This window comes from Odontomachus brunneus, unplaced genomic scaffold (genome assembly GCF_010583005.1).
Source record: "Odontomachus brunneus isolate Ranch 3 - 2012 unplaced genomic scaffold, Obru_v1 Obru_scaffold_195, whole genome shotgun sequence".
Lineage (NCBI taxonomy): Eukaryota > Metazoa > Arthropoda > Insecta > Hymenoptera > Formicidae > Odontomachus > Odontomachus brunneus.
Window position 1 is genome coordinate 16417 of NW_022639645.1, and position 26851 is coordinate 43267.

The 26851-nt window shown below is 36.7% G+C and overlaps 2 protein-coding genes across 2 annotated transcripts; both read left to right on the forward strand.

Moving 5' to 3' along the window:
* Nucleotides 1–3246: 3246 nt before the first annotated feature.
* On the forward strand, nucleotides 3247–7476 carry LOC116851883 (aminopeptidase N-like). Its single transcript, XM_032831758.1, has 8 exons — nucleotides 3247–3722; nucleotides 4242–4694; nucleotides 5178–5391; nucleotides 5489–5636; nucleotides 5757–5838; nucleotides 5926–6293; nucleotides 6459–6736; nucleotides 6832–7476. The coding sequence occupies exons 1-8, from the start codon at nucleotides 3247–3249 to the stop codon at nucleotides 7024–7026; spliced, it is 2214 nt and encodes a 737-aa protein (XP_032687649.1). The 3' UTR covers nucleotides 7027–7476.
* Nucleotides 7477–8978: 1502 nt separating this feature from the next.
* On the forward strand, nucleotides 8979–26165 carry LOC116851882 (putative aminopeptidase-2). Its single transcript, XM_032831757.1, has 32 exons — nucleotides 8979–9298; nucleotides 9630–9755; nucleotides 9987–10395; nucleotides 10773–10931; nucleotides 11020–11488; nucleotides 11726–11964; nucleotides 12240–12613; nucleotides 13784–14061; nucleotides 14322–14509; nucleotides 14721–14888; nucleotides 15023–15172; nucleotides 15338–16024; nucleotides 16203–16358; nucleotides 16431–16914; nucleotides 17183–17421; nucleotides 17549–17916; nucleotides 18084–18361; nucleotides 18575–18771; nucleotides 18956–19126; nucleotides 19322–19474; nucleotides 19555–19630; nucleotides 20014–20549; nucleotides 20690–20848; nucleotides 21139–21435; nucleotides 21590–21773; nucleotides 21992–22148; nucleotides 22258–22517; nucleotides 22614–23290; nucleotides 23605–23772; nucleotides 25202–25357; nucleotides 25442–25520; nucleotides 25920–26165. The coding sequence occupies exons 1-32, from the start codon at nucleotides 9268–9270 to the stop codon at nucleotides 26163–26165; spliced, it is 8319 nt and encodes a 2772-aa protein (XP_032687648.1). The 5' UTR covers nucleotides 8979–9267.
* The last annotated feature ends 686 nt before the right edge of the window (nucleotides 26166–26851 follow it).

A 26851-nucleotide genomic window follows, 5' to 3' on the forward strand; every position in this document is an offset into this window, starting at 1 on the left:
CATCGACATCGACTGCATCCGCACTACGCTGCAATAAGGTACGAAAAGTCCAACTTTGCAGTGCTGTATTTCGAAAACTACCCGTGATCGGACCTTGGAGCCATGGACACTTTTGTTCTACGTGTTGAGAACTACAACATATCAAATTTTTAAAAAAATTAGCCGAAAGCCATTTCCCATAAGGATTCTGCGGGGTCCTTTAATCTAAATTGTTAACTATTCTCAATATTCCTTTCAAAGTTTCGTGGATATTCAACTTCTTTCATATATGCAATAAATCATAAAATATTATTCCAAGCCGATACATATTCTTTCTTTTAAATGCTTTTTTTATCGTCGGCTGGCGAATCAACTGCCATTGTGATAATCGAGATCAGGATTCGTAGGCAAGAAATGGTTCCTACTATACAAAGTATGCGATTTCCTCGATTGAAGAGTTCCTTAAGTTCTTTTAAGAATAAGACAAGCGAGCGTGTATTTGAACTGTTACGAGCATATCATATGTTTATAAGAGTCACAAGCTGAGATCGACGACAAGCAAAATCGGAGAGATGGCGAATGATCAAAACAGAACAGTAGCAGTGCAAATATAGCTGTTTATCTAAATTGTCAGTTATCTTCAATATTCCTCTTGAAACAGTTGCTCTTAAAGTACAATAGATCATAAGTTGTAAGACTTGTATGACAGGTACTATGTTTTCAGAATGTAAACATTTTAGCACGTAAGTCGTATCGCGGGATATAATCGATAAGAACATTTGTTTTGCATACTTCCTCGAAATGATCTCTCTTCATTAGTATTAAACCTTCAAGCGCTGCCTGAATCATACCGTAGACGTTTATAAATGAAAAGTCGGGAATACTTCGACTAGAAGAATTGTCGGTGTCGTCGAAGAAAGACTCGTAAAACCTAATCAAGTAAGTACGCAGAAGAGAAATGTAATTCAACTGCGTACATTTGCTTGTATAATCAAGTTATGCTCACACAAAATTAATAAGTTGGAATCTAATAAAAAAACTTACTTTTACATATTGCTTTTAAACTACTAAGTTCTTAAAACAAAATTATAAATCGGCACACACACATACACACAATATAAGATTAACTTGGAATTGGATAAAGCACGGATGAAGGACGAAACGTCGTCCTTGTTCCTACGATACGAAAAAGCACAAACGCACAACTCATACGAATCTCACGTCGACACATTTCTAATTGATTGGCTAACTTATTACGATAATAGGAGCTTGACGTCTAACCGAAGCCACTTCCATTTTGCGAAACGATTACTATCTCTTCAGGCGGAAATTATGTAAGATCAAACGCAGCCTTGAACTTTAATAATCTGTTACTATTGCTTAATGTCTAATTCGTTTCCTTGACATTACCACACAACGGACGTTTTGACGTTGGTGGCACGTGCCTATCGACGTTACATTTATTGTGGCACTCAGACAACTAATCGTCAAGTTATCGACAAATTCCATACAATTGGCGCTAAAACAACAAAAGTTGAAAGACTACGGTACGCAGAATTCGCTCGCGGTCGAAGAGTCAGGTGAATCCAAGCTCGCTTACGAACGCTATATCAAGAGAAACCCGTTAATCCTGTACGTTTATGAACAATGGTTGTCAGAATGATTGTTAATAGCCTTGTCTCTAAGTGAAACACGAAATAGGTGGTGCTTTATCGTCTAATACCCTTCAACCGACCTGCAATTATACAATACAAAACAAAGATTATCAGATCGAATAAACGTGCATTACTTACGTACGCAAGAATTCAACGTAAAAACGACAGCTGCCATTGGCAATGAGGCGACGAGTATATAGATACAGAAATATCAATTGGGAAACAATCATTTCGACAAAGGTTAATTCCTCCGTGGATTTCAAATACGTTATGACGTCAAAGCAAATCGACATCCCTAAAAGTATAGAGATATAATTGATGCCTCTTTTTCGCCTCTTTATCTGTATACAGAAGATTATTTCGCCATAATAAGCGCACACAATACCGATTGAGATAATATAATTATCAATAACGCATCCGAACGCTCAATTATTTATACAGCAAAAAAATTTTGCATTTTCGTTAAAGTCGATCCATGAGAGATTTTTGTGTTAGAATTTTAACATACCGGTGTATCAATTTAACATGTTGTACATGTATTATTTTGACTATACTGCGTTGAATTTATATTCACCATTTCTAAGTGTGAAAATAACACAACAGTGCTCAGATATTACATTTTTGTGTTAATTTTCGACTTATTATTTATGCTACTTGTTTACATATTTGCCTCATGTTAAATTAGTGTGAAAAGTAAATAAATTGATAAAATGTATTAAATTTAACTCACAATTTTTTTCACAATGTAAAGATATAGAATTCTTTAAATTATAATATACGTCATATAATGCATCAAAGTTCATCTTTCTTTAAACTCCGTATGCATCATGACCTTAGAACTCTGATACTTAGAATGCTCTGGTTCTTTGAATGCTGACGTGTTATATAGTTTTTCACTAAAATAAAATAATCTATATTAAAAATTTATACCGACTTTCGATGTATATTTAATTTTTTGTGACAGTATTTTATTGACACGATTAACGAAAGTGATTTAGTAATAACCGTGGATTAAATAATTCAGAGAAGTAGTTGTTAATCTTAAAGTAATCTCGAGATAAGTTTTTGTTTTCTTTTTATGATACGATTACACGGAAAAAGCAATATGGATGGCCCAGACATAATAAATCTGGTTATGCTAAGCAGATTTATTAGGTTGGCATAAGCAGATTTAAGGGTAGGTTATTTATGTTTCTTCTCTGTATCTTCTCTGTTTCTTCTCTGTTTCTTCTCTGTTTCTTCTCTGTATCTTTTTTCATAGCGTATCCTGCTTAAATCGTCATATGAAGCCTCATTTGCTATGTCTTTCCAGCAAATAATAGCGCTCTACTACTGCTTCCGATATGTTTCGCCACCGTTATCTCAGTAACAGCAATAGTTTACACATATGCCGCGCTTAAACAAACAGCAGTTCTGCTGACTCGCAAGACTATCACAGATGAAAGGATTTTTTCTGAAGATTTCTGAGCCGCATACATGACATATAAACAGCTATGTATAACATTCCGACATTGTCGTATGCAAAAGGAGAGGATTACATCGCGTCAGCCTCATGATAGTCAGTACGGTATAACGCGGAAATTTTGTATAATTACAACTCAATCATCGCGCTATGGCGATCATCAAGAAATTAATGACGGCAGCACTGCTCATTGTCGCAGTGCAGAGTTTAGGGCGTCAAGTTTACAAACCGACAGACGAAGATTTTTTTCTACTGCCGCAGCAGATTGTGCCCGTTCATTACAATATACGATTAATACCACACATCGTAGAAGGTAACTTCACTACCAACGGCGAAACAAGCATTGATGTGAAGGTGCTTGAGCCGACTGACGTCGTTGTGTTGCACATCATGGAGCTTACGATAGACGAATCGCAAACGAGGATGACTTGCAAAGACGAACATGCACTGTATTACGTCCCAAAGCGACATGACTACAATAATAGATCAGAAATTTTAACTCTGCAATTCGACAAGCCCTTGGACATCGGCGTGTACACGCTATACCTGAAATTCATGGGTGTGATCTCATCCTTGAATCATGGACTCTACAGGAGCTTTTACATTGATAACGAAGGCAACAAAGTGTAAGTAATTATTGCAAAAAAATATAATAACAGACAATAGATCGTGCTACAGCTTATGCTAGGAATATGAAGATCGTGCTAGGAATATGAAGAGATAACGCAGATACGATATCAAAGAGATTCTGCGAGATTCTGCAAGAAGTGAAAACACGAAGTGTTTACTATTCAACACGATACGAAGGCGATGATTTCTCTCCAGTTCGTCGTTGTTTTCGTATTTTTGTATCTGCGCGCGCGATGTAAAATCGTAAAATATACATCTACGGCCTTATTACAGACAACGTAGGAGGATTCGCGTTCATGATAACGCTTACGAAAAATTATAGAATATCGAGTGATTAATCGCTCTTGCTACGCACCGCCTACATTCAACTCGCTCGATTGCCCTCGATTATTGCATTACATAGTAAACGTTTACGCGACCTGTTGCTTCCTCACGATAGGTGCGCAATCGCCATAGCACGACGAGATGTCGTAGCAACATTCATGCATCTAATGTGAGCTATAATCAATTTACAGGTGGTTGGCAGTAACGCGTTTCCAACCGGTCCACGCACGACAGGCGTTTCCGTGTTGGGACGAGCCTGCCATGAAAGCAACCTTTAAATTATCCATAAAGCATTATCCCAATTATACTGCCTTGTCAAACATGCCGTCCTCCCGGTCGCAAGTCGATGAGACGGACGGAAAAGTGTGGACCCGCTTTGAGACGACGCCTGTGATGCCCACCAACGTGCTGGGCTTCGTAATCGCCGATTATGATCATATCTCGAATTTGGATGACACCATGAGAATATGGAGTCCGAAGCACTTACTTCATCTCGCCGCGTTTCCCCTCGATATCGCCGAAAAAGCGACGCACGAACTCGAAAAATTCACAAATAGTAGCATACCTGTCCCGAAAATGGATCATGTGGTTGCACCTCATTATTCAAGCATAGCCACCGAGAACTGGGGTATGATCGTTTACAGGTGAGTACTCGCAGTCTCTCCCTTATTCGGGAGTATTAATAATCATCTCGGTGATTACGATCGTAAGTACAGCACGAGATTTCCTTCAACAATTATTTTATAATTGCACAATGCATGATATATTTAAACAAAATATACAAAAGAGTAAAAGTAAATAACACAATAAAACAGAGAATAATTATAATCTTTACATAGCTTTGAACTAAGGAATAAATAAAACAGCTTGTTACAAGCCAACTGCTGTTGGTTGTGAGCACAAATTTTTATTGTGGAGAACTATAAACACTTATAAGAGAAAGAGAGATTTTATATATCTAGAAAGTTTTGGTCTTTGCTTTAAATAATTTTTAGGCTAAGCAAAAGAAATCATAATATTGTCAAGAAACTAGAGAACGGAAACACGAAAAATAATGTCAAAGTGCAGGACCAGATAATAATAAGGAAACGTAGAGAAGTTATTGTATCCGTTCTAATAATTTTCAGGTTAAATACGCTATTATATGACGACAACACTCCCTTTGCAACAAAGATCAATAGCAACGTAAATCCGATCGATTTCAAACGCTTTAACGTCATGACAATCACTCACGAGCTGGCACATCAGTGGTTCGGCAATCTAGTCAGTCCGACTTGGTGGAATTATCTTTGGCTGAGCGAGGGAATATCGACTTACCTTGAGTTCTACATTACTGACAAGGTATCGGAACAGATCATATAATTCAGATTCGGACGTCACGCTTATTGATAATTACATTCCTACTTTATTTTTCTTTTTACGATGTCTATGTTTTCAGTTTCTCAACGAGTGGCGGCTAATGGATTTCTTTGTGGTGGAGGGTGTACAGGCAACGTTAGATAGAGATGTATCAATAACTGTACCAATTCATAGAAATATTACATCGGATATTCGAACAGCATATACTTACCTCACATACACGAAATGTAAGAAATACATATACATATTTGGTCTTATAATTTGGTCTTACGAGTCATCACACATATTTTATAGCTTGCGTCACGCAAACATAAAGATAATTAGAAGTTCTAGTTTTAATTTTTCAGCCGCTGTCTTATTGCGAATGATGTCGAACTTTTTAACGGAAGATGTGTTCCGAAACGGTTTGATAAAATATCTTCGAGCGAAGTTAGTATCTTACTTTCTTGACATGCCAATAATTTCCGAGCAAATTCGCGATCGTCACAGATTTGTTATTGTCTTACTCGTTTTTAGCGCATATGGCAATACCACGCCAGACGATCTATGGAAAGCAATGCAAAATGCACTCGACGAATCGGACGTGCCGCATGATGATTTTAACGTGAAGGAAGTGATGGACGCTTGGTTTGAACAGCCGAATTATCCCATAGTAACGATCAAACGTGATTACACGAATGGCGATATCAAAGCGACACAAAAAAAAGTTTACTCTAGAAACGAAAATAGCGAGAAATGGTGGATTCCTTTAAATTTCGCGACGCAAACCGACTTAAACTTTTCGTCAACACTGGCCACTCACTGGTTAAGACCTCAGGATGAGGCTGTAACAATCGAGGGAGTGGACGTAGACCATTGGATCATCGTGAATAAACAGTTAACGGGTAACGAGTACTCTCGTAATATAAATGAATAAATAATTCGTGCAAAGCTCAATTATGGGAAATATCGTATTGGTTCTTATAGCTTCATGACAGATTAGTTTGAACATTCTTTGATGATCTATCTTCCACGAAGATATATCAACGCAATCGCGTTGTATCTAACAGGTCTTTACCGTGTAAATTACGATCTCACCAATTGGAAACGGATCGCTGCATTTCTCAATTCTGACGATTACGTCAAGATTCCCGCTTTGAACCGCGCCCAGATCATCAATGACGCTTCCTTCCTGATGATAAGCCGCCAGCTCGACGTCATCACTTTTCTCGAAATCACCAATTACTTATCGCGCGAGATCGACTGTATCGTGTGGCAGCCGGTATTAAAAATTCTTCAAACTATTGATACCTATTTTCAAGTACCCGAATCGGCAGCGATCGTTAGGGTAAGATTTTATTTTCTGGTAAATGTAGCTCAAATGAGTTATCTCAAATCGTTTAACTTGCAAATTATTACCCATTGTAAAATGTTTCTTTCAAGCCGTTCGTCTTCAATCTGACGCGTAAGATACTTGAGAAGATCGGTTTCGACGATCGTTCTGGTGACGATCTTTCCACTTTAAGGACTAGATTCTACCTCGGTCAGTTTGTCTGTAAGTATGGACATGCAGAATGTCAAGCAAAAGCTACCGCCAAGGTACTCGCATACGTGGAAGATCCAATTGCGAATAAGTAAGTTCTACTGAAACTATATATACGCCTGAAAAAAATGTTTGCGTTAATTATCAATTTTGCAATATTTACTTTTTACATTTCTAGTACATTATTCATCTTAGATTATTGGATTATTAAATTAACATTTATATATTTTAAACTGAAACAATCACTCACTGATCGGGACGATAGTGGGAATTACTTTTCCGAGAAATCACTTATTCGAGATATTAATAAAGTTCATCACCATCTCGTTTCAAAGTACTACATTAGCGCATCATGTCTTTTTCAATGCATGATACTCGATTAATTAATTTTGTGTTAGAATCCCACGAAATCAACAATGGATCTTATGCTTTGGTTTGATGAAAGTAAACGATACTGTCTGGGACAAATTTCTGCAAGTGCAAAATTTGACATTGGAATATCATCTGACATTTCTCGGTTGTACGGAGAATATGAACATTGTCGAGAAGCACATAAATTATATCAACACTAGCGAATATGATTCTTCGCAGAAACAAGTGCATTATGAACATATCGCTCTCAACATATTAAAAAATCCATCCAATATCGATCGAGCAATTGATTACTTTATTAATAATTCGGACAGATTGAACGACTTGTAAGTAAACTTTTTTCTCTTTATCGCGCGGTGTTAAATATAAATACTTATAAATATTTAAAAATAATTTCTCTTTTATATTGATTCTCAGAGATATTTTCCTAAAAACCTCTAAACTTAAAACCTCTAATTAATATTACTTTCAATAATCATTTAAAAGTAACGTGGTGATAAATGTTACAGTATACGCGTGTCTAGTTTTGATGTTCGGATGTTTTTGCAGAGCGTCACGGAAAATCAATTTACAAAGGTTAGTTGCTTCTTTTATTTCTCACATTACTTCAATTATCCACTGTTCCTGTGACAGTCAGCTGCATTTGTGGTTTATTCTGTTGCAGATGAGAATATACAGCAAACAACGCTATAACAGGCCCGAGTTCTATCCACTTTTCAGAGAAAACGAGGTAGCGAAAGTTAAAAATAATTCAGCAAAAATTCGTAACGCCCTCGAAAACAATCAATTCTCCGTCCCAATGCATATCACACTAGACAATAGTGCGTCATAATTCGTACTTAGAAAGCATTTAATGTGCTTGACACAAAATGTACAAGTACACAAATGTAAGATATCGTATAGAATAATATAAAGTTACTATAATACAAATAATATCTTAAGCATTACACGAGCTGCGCGACTTATAAATTTTCTTTCATATTTAGGCATGGATATTATAAATACAATGTATAAAAATATATATGTATGTACTAAAGTCTCACAATATCTTTAAAAGTCCATGTTCAAAGTACAATAAAAATATGATGTTACTAGTGTGTTTGTTGCAACTGATCATTAAGAAACGCAAATATGATTGAAATAGCCATGACAAATGACTTACTGGGTATGTATTACAGATTGTCGGTAAAAACGTCTCCGATATCGTATATATACTTTATGACTTTCAATCTTTACTTGTTTGGATGAGAAACGGAAAGAAATGTGTTGTTATCATTGATGTGATTTATGATAACGTATTATATATATTTGTTAATCATGTTGAAGAATCCATCATTTGGCTGATTAATTGCGAACTAGATTAGATAAGACCGGTCTATAAAATAATATCAGTATGATATCAGCATCATCTTAAGGATCTGCGCACAAAACATTTGGAAACGATCAATATGAAATTTCGCGTTTATTTGCTTTAACTGCCACTATATTTAACTCATTACTCCTTTATTATAGATATTATTAGAGGTATATTTAATTATTAGATTACAATAAAACAAATTACATATTTTGTATGAGCAGAGATAATGTGACTTTATTAAAAAGTTGATGACGTCGCTGCCTTGGCTCGTGATAAGATAATCTTTGTGATATTGTAAGAAATATCAATACACAGAAAGAAAGTCAGAACGCATTTAGCAATTAGTCGTTCGACAGATTCCATCAAAAAGGTCTATTATATATCGCGAAACGTGTTTCCGAAAAGCCCGAACAGGTGATATGTGTTCGTCGTGAGTCTGTGAGAAAATTATTGTACCGTATTACTTTTGTAGCATATTAATACAAGTGAGACGATTATTCCAAAACACGTTGTTGCACTTTCTACTAGTTTCAGTTTGTGCGTTAATAATTATCAAGATCTTCACCTACGTGAATAGAAGATAGCCATGAATGAACGACGATAATAAATGCAATCAAAGGTCACTATGTTTAATGAGAGTAAGTACAATCGTTTATGAGCAGCAAGAATGTTTTAATATGAGTTCTTCTGTTTTCTAAATATCATGGAAGAGGTTACTTCCACAATTATTATAATTATGATAAGCTGATATTACTTGGATAACCAAATCCTTTACCGAGAAATATTTTTACCTCTTCATCAAATATTATCTCTTTAAATAGTAAACAATTAAGACAAATAGCAGGACATATTTATATTATATGCTAATTTTAGGAACTCGATTTAACGCAGTTACTTATACGAAGTAACTAATTAATTGTTTGCGATTTATTTATTATATTTATTTATGACAATATATTCTTAACGTAGTTTGGGATCCAACCAAGATTACGCAATTGTCTTTTGCAATGAAGATCTTTCGGAAACATATATTGCTTTGTGCTCTGATCATATTACTCAGCGGAAATGCGGCGGGAGAATTTTCCCCTCACAGAGGTAATTTTACTTGCATATCTGAAATTTCATAATTTTCATTTTTATATGTTAAGATATGCCTATCTAAAAGTAGCGTGATAAGATATATCAAATCGTATTCACACTTTCAACATTTTCTGTTGATATAAATTTATGCTGCATTAAATGCAGCATAAATTGCATAATGAACTTGATTAATAGTGAAAGCCGAAAAACAAATAATGTAATTCTTTCGAAATTCTATTTATTCAGATGTATTTGCACAAAAAGCATACCTCTCGCGAGACGACGAATCCGTCGACTACCGATTACCGAAGTCCGTTCGACCTATTTCGTACGAGATCATGTTCATGCCGAAACTACAAAACTTTAAGTTCGAAGGCATCGAGAAAATTGTCGCTGTGGTAGAACAAGAGACTGACACAATCACGTTGCACGTAGGCAACATCCAAATCAATTCGCAATCCGTTATTATAAATCAGACCAATATATACGAGTCAATGAACTACGACAAAGTCACTGAAAAGCACACCATTATTCTCTCCGAGACTCTCAAAAAGGGATCTGAGATATTAATTACTTTTAGTTTCCACGGAAACTTGCGCGACGACATGATCGGATTTTACAAAAGTTCTTACTTCGACGAAGATGGACAGATCAAGTAAGTCAGGATTAATTTAGGATATCGTTCAACCAAACACGTTAATAAATAGATAACGATCCTTGATAAGTAGTACAAAGTCTTAAGATAAAAGTACCAATGCCTGGACATATACCTAACATATTTAATTCTGGACATGCTTGTTATTTTAGTTTCAAAATATTGAAATATTCAAACTTTCAATATAGAATATACATATATTGAATATATATACAAATATTTTATGTTTGAAGATTAAAGATTAATGATTAAAAATTCGTATTTAAAGTTGATATATTTAAAATCAAAACAACAAGAATGTCCAAAATGAAGTACATGCTTGGCCCAGGTACATTGGTACTTTTACCTTATAACGCGTTTTTGACTCGAAACCGCAGATGGTTAGCCACGACGCAATTCCAAGCGACACACGCCAGACATGCCTTCCCGTGTTTCGACGAACCGAGTTTCAAGGCGATCTTTACAATTCGCATATTGAGGGACGAGAGTTATACGAGCCTCAGCAATATGCCGCTGGCCGAAATAAACGAGCCAAAGTGAGTATCAGCATGATACATTCGCTTGACCAAACAATCCGTTCTGTTTCAACATTTGTTCAACGCTCCTAATTCGTGCTCTTTCAAGGAACGGCGTAGTATGGGACAACTTCAATCAGACTATTCCCATGTCCACCTTCTTAGTAGCATTCGTCATTTCGGAATTTCACCATCTCGAGCAAGGTCAATTCAAAGTATGGGCCAGACCGAATGCCATCAATCAAGCCCATTACGCCTTGAAAATCGGCACCACCGTCCTCGAATTGCTCGGTGATGCGTTTGGGCAAAACTATCAGCTTCCCAAGATGGATATGATAGCTATACCTGACTTCGCGGCTGGTGCCATGGAAAACTGGGGTCTGGTGACATATCGCGAGGTTCAGATGCTGTATGTTGAAGAAGAATCGTCGGTGATCGCACAGCAAATCGTAGCATCCGCTATCGTTCATGAACTCTCGCATATGTGGTTTGGGAACCTGGTGACGCCTGAATGGTGGGGGTATCTGTGGCTCAGCGAAGCGTTCGCCAAGTACTTCCAGTACTTCGTTACCGCAGATGTAAGAGCGAATCTTGAAACGATTGCCTTTGAAACCTCGCTTCAGTCAAATTAAGTTAAACAATTCCGGATCCAGATGCAATTGCCGTAGATTGTACTCGTTGTTGATGGAAATTAATAATCAACTCCCTTTGATATGTCACGATACGTGACGATAATAGAAATGGAGGAAAATAGTTTGCCTCGATATCTGCCGAAGTCGATTCAATAATCCTCCTTTTGTCTTCTCAACACGTAGGTCGAAGTGTCGTGGAACATGAAGGAGCAGTTCGTGGTGGACGAGCATCAAGCTGCTTTGATAGCGGATAGTTTTGAGTCTTCTCAGCCGATGACTCGGAAGGTTTCCAGCCAATCGCAAATCGGAGGAATGGGCGACACCATCACCTATTCAAAGGGTGCCAGCATCGTTCGCATGATGAATTTCATCTTCGGAAACAATGCCTTCAAATCCGCATTACGCGACTACTTGAGTAAAAAGTACATATCACATGTGAAATCTAATAAGACGCAAATTTACTTTCACAAAGACATAATGACTTTCGGCTTTTGAGTTGTGGTAACACTTAAAAATGAATATAAAATTTGCGACAGAAAAAAAAATAAACTCAGTTAATACCGCGATATCGTTATTGATATTGATTAATGCACCACTAATCTGTACTTACAATCTATCGATGTTATATTCAAATGTCAGTGTCCTTCTTCTCGATGCTCGACAATCAAGATTGTTACCATTGCAATGTACATTTTAGCAAAGGGACAGGATTAGGTAATCCAGATGCTTTGTGGACGGTACTGCAGACTCAAGTGAATCGCAACGGTGCATCAAAGCGCACTTCTGTGAAAACAATAATGGACACTTGGACGACCAAAGCTGGATACCCCGTCGTGTCTGTCGCGATCAACGACGAAGGTGTACTGCACGTTACTCAGGAACGATTTTTCTTAAGGAACTTGAACAAAACCTCAACAGATATCACCTGGTGGGTGCCTCTCACCTGGACCTCGCAGAGCAAATCGAATTTCGATAATACGACTACTAAATACTGGTTGAGTACCAAAGAGGACACCTTAGATCTTCAAGTCGATCCGAAAGAATGGGTGATATTCAACGTTCAATCATCGGGTTAGTAACAGATAATGTTTAATTTGCATAGATAAAATGCAAAAAATGTATACTAATTAAGTAATAACGAAAACAATGTTATACCTGTAGAATAAACTCAGATAAGATGGCCATACTCTTTTAAAATGCAAAAAATATATATTTCTTATTGTTATTTCTTAATAGCGTTTGGCACATTACTTTACTAAAACCTACAGTACATAATACCATCAGAGTTAAAAGGAAAATACTTCAGTGAAATTATTTATTATAAAAATATCAAAACATGAGCATTGATCATCCTACCTAAATTTTTAAGACAGGGTGGCTATAAAGAATAGATAACCTATACATATTTTATGTTCAAAATTCTATACTTATTATTTTATAAAATAATGAAAAAAACATAATTTGATATATTCATTTTAGTATAGGATATTTAATACGTATTATTTGTGAAAAATATAATACACATATAAAATAGAAACCTCTATCACAAAACTTAAATTTTAAATCCAATTTTTTATCAAAATATATTGCACATAAGATTTAAGTACTGTAAAATTGAAAGTAATTTGAAATATAACGACTTTCGTTTTATAAATGTTAGAATGATAGTGGTCCATCTTATCTAAAATGTGAGTGAAAGACGGTTATAATAGTATTATAAACAAATAGTAAAAACGAAAATAAAAATGCATGTTGTATTACAATTTACATACCTACTTTATGTATCTAACGTTCATTGCGATAGCTAACTATCATTTATTTGACGTTACAGCAAGTTTTAGTGGACACATAAGAAATTTTACAAGTAGTCGAAAATAAAAATATAGTATAATATTTATAATCTTGCTATTTCGAAAAATGTACGCACATACACTACGATAAATACTGATTATCTTTGTGACCGATTATACAAACGCAATGTTTTGCAATTATTAGAGAAATTACAGCCTATGGCCATCTTTCCGGTATGGCCATAATACCTGAGTTTATCCTACACTGAGAAAAAGATACTTGAAAATTTATTTGTGTGATACAAAATTTATTTCCGTGAAATAAAGTATATTTCTGAGAAATAAAATTTGTTTCTGTGAAATCAATTTTTGTCCTATAAATAAATTTTTAAGAATTTTTTTCTCAATGTATGTGAACACTACTCAATAACTATAATATCTTATATCGTAGGTTTCTACCGCGTCAATTATAATCACGATGGATGGCAACGTATTTTCGATGTCTTGCACAGCGACAAATTCACTGACATCCATGTATTAAACAGAGCGGCACTCGTGGACGATCTGTTAAATCTGGGTAGAGCAGGGTATCAAGATTATGCGACTGTCTTAGAAGGAATAACGTATCTCAAACGGGAAACGAATTACTTGGCCTTCAGAGCAGGATTAAATGGCTTAAGTTATTTGAGCAAACGATTCAGTGGATACGAAGAGCATTCCTTATTCAAGGTTGGTTAATTACCGCGTTAAGACGCATGAAGCGAATCAACGAGGAAGATGAATGTAATTGCGATTGCATTATTTGTTATAGACTACTTTTCTTTGTGACTTATTTAGATTTGATAAATCCTTCACGAAAGTACTGAGATATCTGAAACCATTAAAAACTTTAGAAATATGAGCACGAAAAGTGTAACATGCGCGACAATGTAGGTCAACCCCCGCGTCTTCGGTCAGCCAACTACACAAGTTTAATTGTATGGTTTCAGCAATACGTGCTATCGCTCATCAATGACAGACGCGAACAATTAGGATACGAAGATCGCGCGGGCGATGACAGATTGACAGTCCTGTTGCGACGCGACTTGAACATCTGGGCCTGCAATTTCAACGACGTAGAATGTGTGACGACTTACACTAACAAATTTCAAAAGTGGAAAGCAAATCGCTCCATCCCGTAAGCATATGTAAACAATTATACTTGCTCGTTTAAACTACGCAGGCTGACTTTACGCGCGCGCGCGCGCGTACTGTGGACTTTTTAATTTTAAATACTCTTTAGTTAGTTTAAAATGCATTTATTTTTCAGTTCGAATTTTGATAATAAATGACGATTCTTAAATTATCTTGATAATTCAACTAACGACGAGTTGCTTAATATTCGACAGCATCAAGCCCAACGAAAGGACTGCGGCGTACTGCGTGGGCATCAGAAACGGCACATCCGAAGACTGGGAATTTTTGTGGAAACAGTATTTCAATTCTAATTACGCGTCCAAACAAATAGAAATCATCAATGCTCTTGGATGCAGTTTAAATACTACCATCTTAGAAAAGTAAGAATGGACAAGTCGTATACATTTCCTTCCATCAAATTATTGGCAATTGATGAAACGTCAATTATCAAACGATCATCATAAGTGTTACATAATATTTTATATTTATGATAATTATCATTGTTTGCACACAGGTACCTGAAATACGCCATCAGCGATTATCAGATCAATCGAATTCGCAAACAAGACAGTACAAGCGTTTTCGCCGCCGTTTATTCGAGCTTGATCGGCGCTGAATATATCCTCGACTTCGTAGACAAGCATTACAAAGAAATGGAGGAATAGTAAGTTCTGTTTGTCGCACAATGCGGCAACTGCTCCTCAGTGGTTATCGGGTAGATAAAATTTTTTCAGTCGATATGATAAACAATATAGAGTTAAGATCTTTTAAAGATCGTAAGATGTGATTAATTTCTCCGATTAAATTTACAAACTCATAATTTCCTCAGCTATGGAGGACTGAGTACAGTGGCAATGATCCTTGACGGGGCGTCGCAGCGTTTCTCCACGCGCAGACTGGTAGACAAATTTGAAGATTTCGTGAACAGACATAAGACTGAATTTGCGCCAATCCTGGAATCTCTGCTGGCCTCTTTGAGAGTCGCCAGATACGAATTGGAATGGTACAAGACCGCTTCAGTACCTATTATTCGATGGATACAAGACGACCTTAAGAAAGATGTAACAACCAAACCAACAATAACAACAACGACAACGACAACGATGACGACGACGACGACGACAACACCTCCGTCCGAGGATATAGCAAAATATCGCCTACCTGCGAAAATAATCCCCTACAACTACATCATCACCCTTACGCCGAAGTTGAAGGACGAAAAGTTTACTTTCGACGGAAACGTGGAGATCAATGTCGATGTTGTGGAACAGACGGACTTGATCGTTTTGCATTCCGTGGTATTGGAGCTTCACTCAGTAATCGTGAAAGATCAGGATGATATCATAGTGGAAAGTTACCAGACAGTGGAAAAATACGACTTCCTCGAGATCAAGCTCGTTCGGAGAGTGGACGCTGGCACGAAACTGACCATCGAAATCGCGTACAAAAGCGCTTTGGCATCAGATCTCCGTGGCTTTTACAAAAGCTCTTACGTGAATAACGATGGATCGTTGAGGTAACATGTCCAGCTTATTACTGGTAACAAAACTAAACAAAATTTAACTCATTATCAGTTAATTTATCAATATCTCTATTAATTCATTCATTTATTCTTACTTAATCAGTAATATTTACTTCAAGATGCAACTCATGCATTCGATTGTAAATTGTGATACATTTGATTGATGTAACAGTTGGCTCGCCGCCACACAACTGGAGCCAGTTCACGCCAGGAAGATGTTCCCCTGCTTCGATGAACCAGCATTAAAGGCAACCTTTACTATCAAAGTATGCACAGAGAAAGAAGTTTACGCTATCAGTAACATGAAAGTCTCGGAAATCAAACACAAGTACGTGTAAAGATTCTTTGGATTGTAATTTCTCAAGATTATAGTTCTACTTAAATGACTCTCGGTGAATAGTTGCAGCTCTGATTATCCTTCTGGTACCGTTTTCTCCGAGTCAGTGAAGATGTCTACGTACTTAGTGGCGCTTGTTGTTTCCAACTTCAAGTCCACGAAAAAAGTCGAGGATAAATTTGCTGTATACGCGCGTCCCAACGCTATTGATCAAGCCGAATACGCTCTGTCCGTAATATCTCCACTCGTTAAGTTCTTTGAGAAAAATCTCAATCAGAATTACCAAATTAACAAACTCGATATGGTCGCGCTGCCGGACTTCGAGATGGGCGCGATGGAAAACTGGGGCCTCTTGACGTATAGGGAGGCGAGACTGTTGTACCACAAAGATCATTCATCAATCACAAGCAAGCAGGCTATCAGGAACGTGATCGCCCATGAGATTGCTCATCAATGGTTTGGAAATTTGGTCAGCCCTTCATGGTGGAAGTACGTGTGGTTGAGCGAGGGATTCGGTAGATACTTTCAGTATCACGCCACGGCTATCGTACGTAATTAAAATTAAAATTAAATTCGCCCCGCTAATGTTACAATTACATAGAATTATACAAAAATTACTTTATGCATAATTCAGTATGGAAAGAGATAAAACTTCGTAATTCAAAAAATAAACAGCATTCATCTTCAAAGAGACTCTTATCTTGGTTCTATATCTCCAAATAGGCATCGGGATAAAAATTTTATTTTATTTAACGAATGTTTAAAAAAAACGATAAGAATTGCTTCGAGCGATAAGAATATCGGCTGTGCATTAGGTGTTCAACGACACAACAATGGATTCGCAATTCGTGGTGGACCAAGTGCATTCTGCTTTTGTTGCGGACAGCTCCAGCTCTACACACCCCATGTCTCATGACGTGTACACGCCTGATGAGATTCAAAACATATTCGATACGATTTCTTATGCTAAAGCTGCCAGCGTACTGAGAATGATAGAAAAATCATTCGGACAAGAAGTATTCTACAACGCTTTGAGAGACTATCTTAACAAACAGTACGTTCGACATTAGTTTATCATGCGTACGGTGCAAACATTCCTCTTATCAATTTAATCAGTGAATAAGATCAAGACATCATTTTTTTCAAGCGGACATTAATCCAGCTTTTCCCTTCGTTCTTAGAAAATACAGCGTTTCTATTCCGCAAGATTTGTACGAGCAAATTCAGAAACAAATAGACCTGAAAGGACGAAAGGAGAATATCCAAGAGATCTTGGATACGTGGACGACTCAACCTGGTTATCCTGTCGTTCATGTCGACATTCAGGACGAAGTCATAACTTTTAAACAAGAACGTTTCTTCTTGAAAACAAAAGAGGGCTATTACGATGATAACATTTGGCACATCCCAATTACAATTGTGACCTTCTTTACGCCGGATTATAAAAATACCACACCGAGAGCATGGTTCACGGAAAAAGAAATGGAAATCAAATCTCCAGACTCGTTCTTCGATTCCAAAGTACTAATTATCAACGTGCAACAATCCGGTAATTAAACCGAATAAGGCAAATCCAAAATATTGAATATATTAAAGAGGATTTCCGACGTTTATTACGTTTGGTATCCAAAATATTGAATATATTACAGACAATTTCCGACGTTTAACAATCTCAGTGTGCTATCTTGTAACAAAAGTGTAAACTTGTTCTCCCAGGTTTTTATCGTGTGAATTACAACGAGGATCATTGGCTACTGTTGATTGCCATTCTCCAATATACAAGTAATAATATTATTGATGAGATCAACTGCGCGGCGTTAATTGATGATGTGATGAATCTCGCGAGAGCGAACTATGTCAATTACAAGATTGCTATATCAGCTACGCAGTATTTGACTAGAGAAAGGAATTATGCGCCGTGGCGCGCTTTCTACAACAATCTGCCTTACTTGAATAGACGTTTCCGGGGTCGTGATATGGATACCTTGTACAAAGTAGCTACATTATATATACATATGTGTATCATAATTATAACCTATTTATACATCTATTTTGTAACTAATATGTTAAATTAATATTCTAAATTTGCTGACCACGATATTCAGTTAAAAACTCCGTACTGAATTTTTTTATCTTCTTTATACGCTAAAATAATCCCATAGAAATGCTTCTATTGCCTTTTTTGTTACGAGATTTATTTTTTTCAGAAATACTTAGTATCACTGATAAATCCGCTTTACAACGAGCTCGGTTTTATGGATAAGGGGGACGATGAGATTAATTTAGTACGCACAAAGAATATGTTGAGAATGTACACTCGCGAATGGGCCTGCGAATTAGATATTGCAGATTGTAGATTCCAAGCCATGAGATATTTCCAACAGAAGCGTTACTATTTACAAGAGTAAGTCTAGTAGCAAATAAAAAGAATATGTATTCGTTTGTTAACAAATTAGAGACCGTAAAACTTGCAAGTCCGAAAAGTACACAAGCTTTGTGATGCTTATCCGAATAACCACGAAGAAATTACAAAAATAAAATGATAATGATGCGTCAATCGAATGTCTCAATTGTCGACTATTTCACAGAATACCGCCAAATTATCGTGGTGTCGTTTATTGCACGGCTATGGAAAGCGACGGGACATCATTTACTTACAACTTTCTTCAAATGGAATACAAAAAAAGCAATGTCATGGCAGACAAACTCGTGATCCTCAGCTCAATGACGTGTTCACAAAACAAGGATATTTTAGAAAAGTAAGTATGCTTAAGATGTCCAAAGCATTTATCATCTGGTATCGAATTGCCATTAAATATCATTATTTCATCAATCATAATTAATTATGATTACGTATGCATACGTATGTATGCGAGGAAGTTACAAAATGCAACTTATGTATCATAAGTTAATAGATGCAAGTTCGTATATACATGTATATCGTTTAAATGAAGGTTACTGTTGACCGCGATCGAGGAACATTCTCTTATACGACTCCAAGACAGCACAAAGGTATTCTCGGATGTCTACGACGCAGGCTTAATCGGCGTTGAAGTTGTCATGAACGTGATCATGAACGACACGAATTACAATAACATGAATAAACGGTAAGTAAGTGATTTTGCACGTGCAGAAATGAGAATTAAATAAGACGCAATTAAATTACGTAATGCATTATTTTCGACAGCTTTGGTTATGCGGGAATCAAAAATATAGTGAGCGCATTGGCGAGCAGATTGTCCACTTACGAATTATACGGGAAGGTAACTTATCACTGCTGCATATCTCGATTGATTTTATCCATCTCGCGTGAAATATTTAGTCAAAATTGCAAAAATATTGATATTAAATCTTCAAAGACTTTTTATGCAAGAGACAATGATTGTTTTTTCGAGAAAAATAAAAAAAGTATCATATGTATACATTCTATTAGATATTAAACATAAAATACAATCTTATATATTATACATAAAATTCCCAAAGTCAATCGACAATCATTACCCATATAGCATAAATTTCTAAAAGATTTTTTAAAGAGCTCCAAAAGAGTTCCCAAGTCCTTCAGAACACTTTTGGAATTCTTTAAGAAGTCTTTTAGAGATTTATGTTATATGTGCTATATTAACTTAACATTATCATATCGTAGTACCGGGAATTACTCGACTGGTTAGTCAACAAGGAACCGACATTTGAGAATGTAGTCGGGTTGTACGTGGCAGACGCGGAATACGAATTTGATTGGTACGAAAGGCAAGCGCCGGAAATCTTCGAAGTGTTGGACAAGCTGCTGCAAGGCTACACGTATCGGTTGCCAAACACGCTTTATCCAGAGCAATATAACATCACCCTCGCGCCTTACATAGAAGAAGGCATCTTTGAGGGAAATGTTCAGATAGACATAAGAGTTGAAAAGAACACCTCAGCTATATTCCTCAATTCGTACAATTTGGATATCAAGCATATGAACGTCTCCAGAATTAACTCGAAGGACGATTCGAAGGATGAGGAAATACCAATTTCAAATTACACGTTGAACCCTTACACGCAACAACTGAAGATATACCTGACCGAATTCATAAATGCGGAGAAGATAAAGGTGAACATCGAGTTCAACGGGACTTTCAACGACAAAATGCAAGGATTCTATCGTAGCTCCTACCTGGACAAATCCGGGACATTACGGTGAGCAACATCCTTTATTACACACCACAGTAATTGAATGATCAATAACTTGCGATTTAATTCGGGGGGTGTCGTATGTAATCACTCTCCAATCGTTCGTGATTTTGTCATCAACGTTGCTTCGCCACTTCCCTTCACAGCTGGCTGGCCACGACGCAATTCCAGCCTGTGCACGCTAGAGAAGCCTTCCCCTGCTTCGACGAACCGGCGTTCAAATCGAAATTCCTCATTAAAATTCAGCGACCGACGCTCTACAATACTCTGAGCAATATGCCGCTCTCGGAAAGTATACCATCAGAGTAAGTACGAACGAGAACAAACTCGATGTACAGAGTGTTGCACTTACATACAGGTCAGTACGACGGGTTACCTCGTCGGCAGGCACGCTTTCTTTTCTATGAAGTTTACTGCGTTCAATTGCGCGCGTGACAATTTCGTCAAGATCTACTATGACACGCTGCCGACGAGGCAATCCTATATGTACTGACCTGTATGTAAGTGCAATATCCTGTACAGTACAGTTTCCTAACGTAAGAGATCAACGGTATATTCACACGCTGTATCGATACGAATGTGTTTGTTGTTTCAGAAAAGTTAACTATACTTGGGACATCTTCCAGACCAGTACCGTAAAGATGCCAACGTATCTAGTGGCATTTATTGTCAGTGAATTTAAGTCTCTGAAAGAACCTGCGGACTCGATCAACATTTGGGGTAGAAAAGAAATCGTGGAAAGCGGCTATCTCGCTCGAAACGCCGCTGTTGTGCATCTACGCACTTTGGAGAACTTCACGGGCATTGAGTATCCTTTGACTAAATTGGACTTGGTGGGGATCCCGGATTATGCCAGTGGCGCGATGGAGAATTGGGGTCTCATCACTTTCAGGTAACTGAACTTCATCCGAACTTTGATCAACGCTCAAGCGGCTTCACTGCGCTAGTCACTGTCTGAATTTTAAGCGTAAACGAAGCTGAGACATGTTTATTTACTTATTTATATATGGGAAAATTTGTTATGTAATACGATATCTCTTGGATAGCGAACGCGCACTTTTCTATGAAGAGAACATAACCACAAGCAAGTACGAGAAAGACATAATCAGCACCATAGCGCACGAATTGGTTCACACATGGTTCGGGAATTTGGTTACTTGTCAATGGTGGGACTATATTTGGCTCAACGAAGGTTTCGCCGAATACCTGGAGTGGTACGCGACTGCTCAGGTATGTAAACCTTGACATTTAACAGCTCTTTTCATTTTTTACTCCAATCATTGACTCGGTAGATAAAATTTGTAACTCATTTTTTCTAAGAATTCGAAGAATCAATCTAAATTTAACGTCCTTACTTCGAGATTAATTTTTCCAAACTTCTTAGAACTTCTCAGACGATAATATTAGTGCAGAAATTATTATCACGATAAACAGCAGAGAATTTTCAGTTGCTGCCTGAGGATCAACTCATGGATCAATTCGTGGTTTACGAGCTGCAGGAAGCTCTGGCGAAAGACTTAACGGATTCAGCACATCCAATGACAAATCCCGTGAAAACTCCCGAAGAAATAAAGGACATCTTCGATTATGTCAGTTACGGGAAATGTATGTATGATATCAAAAGGCTTTCACGCGATCAAGACCGGCTTTCGTTTAAATAGCGCTTTTTTCATGAGATATCAGCTGTAATGCTTGAAATCTAAATCTATTTCAGCTTCTTGCGTCTTACGAATGTTATTCAATGCGTTCGACGAAGAAGTTCATAAATCGGCACTTCACAATTACTTGACAACACAACAAAAAGTGGGTACGGCACGTCCCGAGGATTTGTGGAAAAGTTTCGAACCGTACGTATCGATATCAAGCGGTATTATAAAACTGAACATCAAGGAAGTGATGGATACTTGGACGAATCAGGCGGGATATCCCGTCGTCCATGCGTCTTTGGACGATTCTCTACTGACGCTCACTCAGGTAAGCATCGTGTAGCCACGCTGTTTTCCAATCATTATGTTTTCTTCGTCTCGATATTTTTTGAAACAAGTATTACACGACACGCACGCGTTTTAGGGGCGATTTTTCCTAAATAAAGAGACGAGATGGATACACAGAAATAGCACAGAATTCTACTGGATACCGATTCATATCACGACGTCACTTATCGAAACATTGTCTACCGACGCGTCATATGACATAAAAACCGACGTATGGCTGGGGCCGGAACCTATGCAATTATACATTAACCCCGTTAACGAGTGGGTCATCGTAAATTACAAGCAGACCGGCTTCTACCGTGTTAATTATGACGATTACTCGTGGCTACGACTAATTGGAGAACTGCAGGGCATTCGATACTGGACAATCAATGTGGTGAATCGCGCTCAGATCATGGACGACCTCTATTATTTGGCACGCGCCGGTTACGTGAATCAGGAACTCTGGTGGAAAGCAACGAAATATTTGATTCAAGAGACGGAACATCTGCCCTGGAAGACGTTCATCAACAGCATGTCCTACGTTTACGAAAGATTCGAAGGGCGGGATTATGAGGACGTACTAAAGAAGTACATCTTGAAATTAATGTCCAAGACGTACGATCAAGTGGGATTCAACGATCTCGGTAGCGATAAGCTAATGGATCGATTACACAGAGAAATGATTCTCCAATGGGCCTGCAAGCTCGGTAAACCGCAATGCGTCGAGAAGTCTATAAGTTTGTTTGCATCTTGGAAGGACGGTAAGGGAAGGTGAGTCTCTATTATATTTCAATAAATTATTATACTTATTTCAATTCTAAGATCCAACATTTTTTCGAGGAAATTCCAATGAAGAAAAGATTGAAATCATAGATTTTATTCAGTGCTTGCTTTTCGAGGTTAGGTTAGGTTAATTAACGTATAAATATAATATATTAAAGCTAATTTATAAATTTATTAATTATTAAATTTTATTAACAAATTTATTTTAGTCAACCATAGCAATTTAAATGTCTCGATATAGATTTGTTTTATAAATTTTCGTTATAAATATCTACTCGCGTGCGCGCGATTTTTACTCGCAGTATTCCAACTCATGCACAAGCAGCTGTCTATTGCACCGCATTAAGAAATGGGATTAGTGACGATTGGGACTTCTTGTGGAACAAGTATCTAAAAACGAATTTAGCTTCCGAGAAGCTCGTCATTATAAACGCACTCGGCTGCTCGAGGAACCAAACTGTACTCTACAAGTAAGTTCACAAATCACGTATGCAATAATTATCTATATGAAGTGTTTCTTCCCGAACTAATCAAAACTTAACTAGCTTATCGAGCTCGCGAAAACAGACGAAAAAACTCATCCATAAATCCACGAATCACATAATTATTTCTTTGATATTCGACTATTTATTTGTCCAATTATTTCTTAGATTTCCTTCAGTTTAGCGTGCATCACTAACGTTTATTTCATCGTCAAAATTACATAAAACTGAACGAAGAAAAAAATTTAGACAATTTTGTCGCAAAAAATCGTGCGTCATGTAGACTTAAACCGCGACATTTACTCACGATTATCCTTCGGTTTAGCAATAAAACTGTTACATATATACGTGACAAGAAAATCGTTTTTTGTTGTGCATCTCTACATCACTTTATTAGCTTTATTATAAATATGGGCCTTTAAAAACTAAGACATGTTTGATAACAATAAATGCCATAGTTAGTCACGCTTTAGAGTCGTTCTACATTAGTTGAAAGGTTCAAGGTCGCAAAGAAAATTGACAAATCACAGTCAATTGTTCTTTGGTCGTAAGAAAAACCATCGACTGTGACTGGTAAATTTTCTTACGATCTTGCGATTTGCAACTGATGTAGAACTGGCCTTACATTCTAATGTCAAAACGAGACGCGCACAGAACGCGAGCGCACTGCAAACTAAACACAGGCCAGCTACTGCAGACCGTTGGGCACCCAAGAATGGGGAATGACCGCCGGGTGAGCGGCCTGACATAGCGTGAAAGTGGGGGAATGCCGCAAAACGGGTCCGCGATGACCTACACAATCCCTGTGGAATGCGAACCTATCCTTTCCGCGTGTTTTAAACAAACAGGTGTTATTGAATCGAAACGAAAAGACGAACGATCTGGCGGAGAGAACGCATTACTCAAAGCTATCGCCAATAACTTCTATGTGTCGTAGAGCCTTTGAATCATTAGAAAGTTGAGACTCACGCGTTTCTAATAAACATGCAGTCGCGTTCCTGCACTAAATACGAATTAATTAATGATATTAGCTTCTCCTGACGGAAAATATCGATTGTCTACAAATCGAAGCGGGAATTTATCTTCGATGAAAACTGAGGAATTTCGGATTGATTGGCGTAATTACAAAGAAGCAGTTCTTTTTGTTTTCAATTGTATAAAATAGAATTAGGGAAAAGAAATAACAATGGTGTCTAAAATAATGTGTAATATAATAGTGAGAGTCTCTTTCGCATATCAATTCTTTAAAAATTAATCTAATTTATTTCTGAAATTGTACAGAGAGAAGATAATATCAAAAGATTGTGGGTGTGCATATATTTGACTCTGCGTAAATTGTTAACTCTCTAAACTCTGTATATCTCCCGAATTCCGCTTCGCTCGATGAATTCATAAACAATTCATTTCATGTCCTTAGTTACCTGATGAAAGTCATCAAAGATAATAAGTACAACATCGTTATTCGTAAACAAGATGCTTCGGCAGTATTTGCTTCCGTATATGGCGCAAGTCAATTAGGAATAAACGTTACACTTGACTTTTTAATAAATAATTTGGAAGAGATCCATGATTAGTGAGTATTACTACAAAATTGCAATGAGATTTACTTATAGCAAGACTCCTATATACTTACAAGTTTCATACATTTTTATTACAGTTTCGGTAATTGGGACGACGTTCGACAATTGGCCGCAAATGCAGCGTCTCACATTTCGAATATCCTAGTATATAACAAGGTATGATCGTTCATTACACGCAGAATGAATGTCTGTTCAAAAAAGCTAAAGATGACTTTAAAAAATTTGTTTAAATTGTTTAAAAACATTCGAATTGTTAACTACTACTATTGCATTATTTTATTAACATCGCCTATATTTTTATAACAATATTCTGTTTCTATATATTGCATACTTTAACAAGATTACATTGCTTTATGTTATTAGCATGTTTTTTTCATATGGGATATTTATCATTAGTGAAGTGATATTTTAAATTTAGCAAGTAAAGAGAATTGCGAAAATTTAATTAAATATTATTAGATTTGATATATTATTTTCGTAAAAAGTAGTGGTATTTAGTATCTATGTGATTTTATTGAATATTAAATGATGAAAAATGTGTCATTTGTGTTCCAGTTGTCACTCCTTTATGAAACTAATAGGGAAGTATTTCCAACGAGACTCACACGACCCGTTTATAAAAATGTGGACGACAATTTAAACTGGTACTTTACAAATGGTAAAGAATTTGGTTACTGGATATCAGTGGAACTGCATGAAAATAATAGTAATACTGGCGGAGGTTGTGCAGTAATAGAACCGTTGAATATTGCTCTTATAACACTCGTTGCTTTAATATCGTACGTTTTAAACTGTTATTGAAAAATGCTAAGAAGCTAAGGAGTTGTAACAACATTTTGTTTATTATACGCGATCAAGTAATAAATAAAAAGTATTTCATTATAAACACGAAATCATTTTGTCGAAATAAATATGTTTTTAGCATAAAATTATTGTAGGATAATGCAAATAATATATGTGTATATATGTAAAGTAATTTGTGTGTAATAAGTAAATATGTAAAGTAATATCAATAAAAATAAATTTCTATACATTCTTCGTGTCTCCGAATATCTATCTTGAAACACCTGTTGTATATGTGTTTATGTTAATAAATTAACATTTGAAGAGTACATGTTCGTTGATTCACTAATGGGAGAAATGAAGTAATTCGTACGATAAAGTTTGTAAAAATCGATACAATTTTATTATTTATATCCATAAGATGTGCAACATGCAGCATTTTCAAAATAATGCGGTATCATATCTTCGGTAGACACTGTTTCCTGCTGTTACAAAATATAGATCGCATTGCAAACTCTTAATGAATAATTAGAATCTTATCGTACGCGAATCGTTCGGCAATCGGTCGGGACGCGTACATGGTTCTCAGTTCGCACAAATCGACAATTGCAGAATTCTTTGAGACTATAAGTACGTAGAGTAGATCAGATCATCTTAAAAATAATGTTTGACTTCTTAAGCAACTTTTTAACATGTGCGAGTCG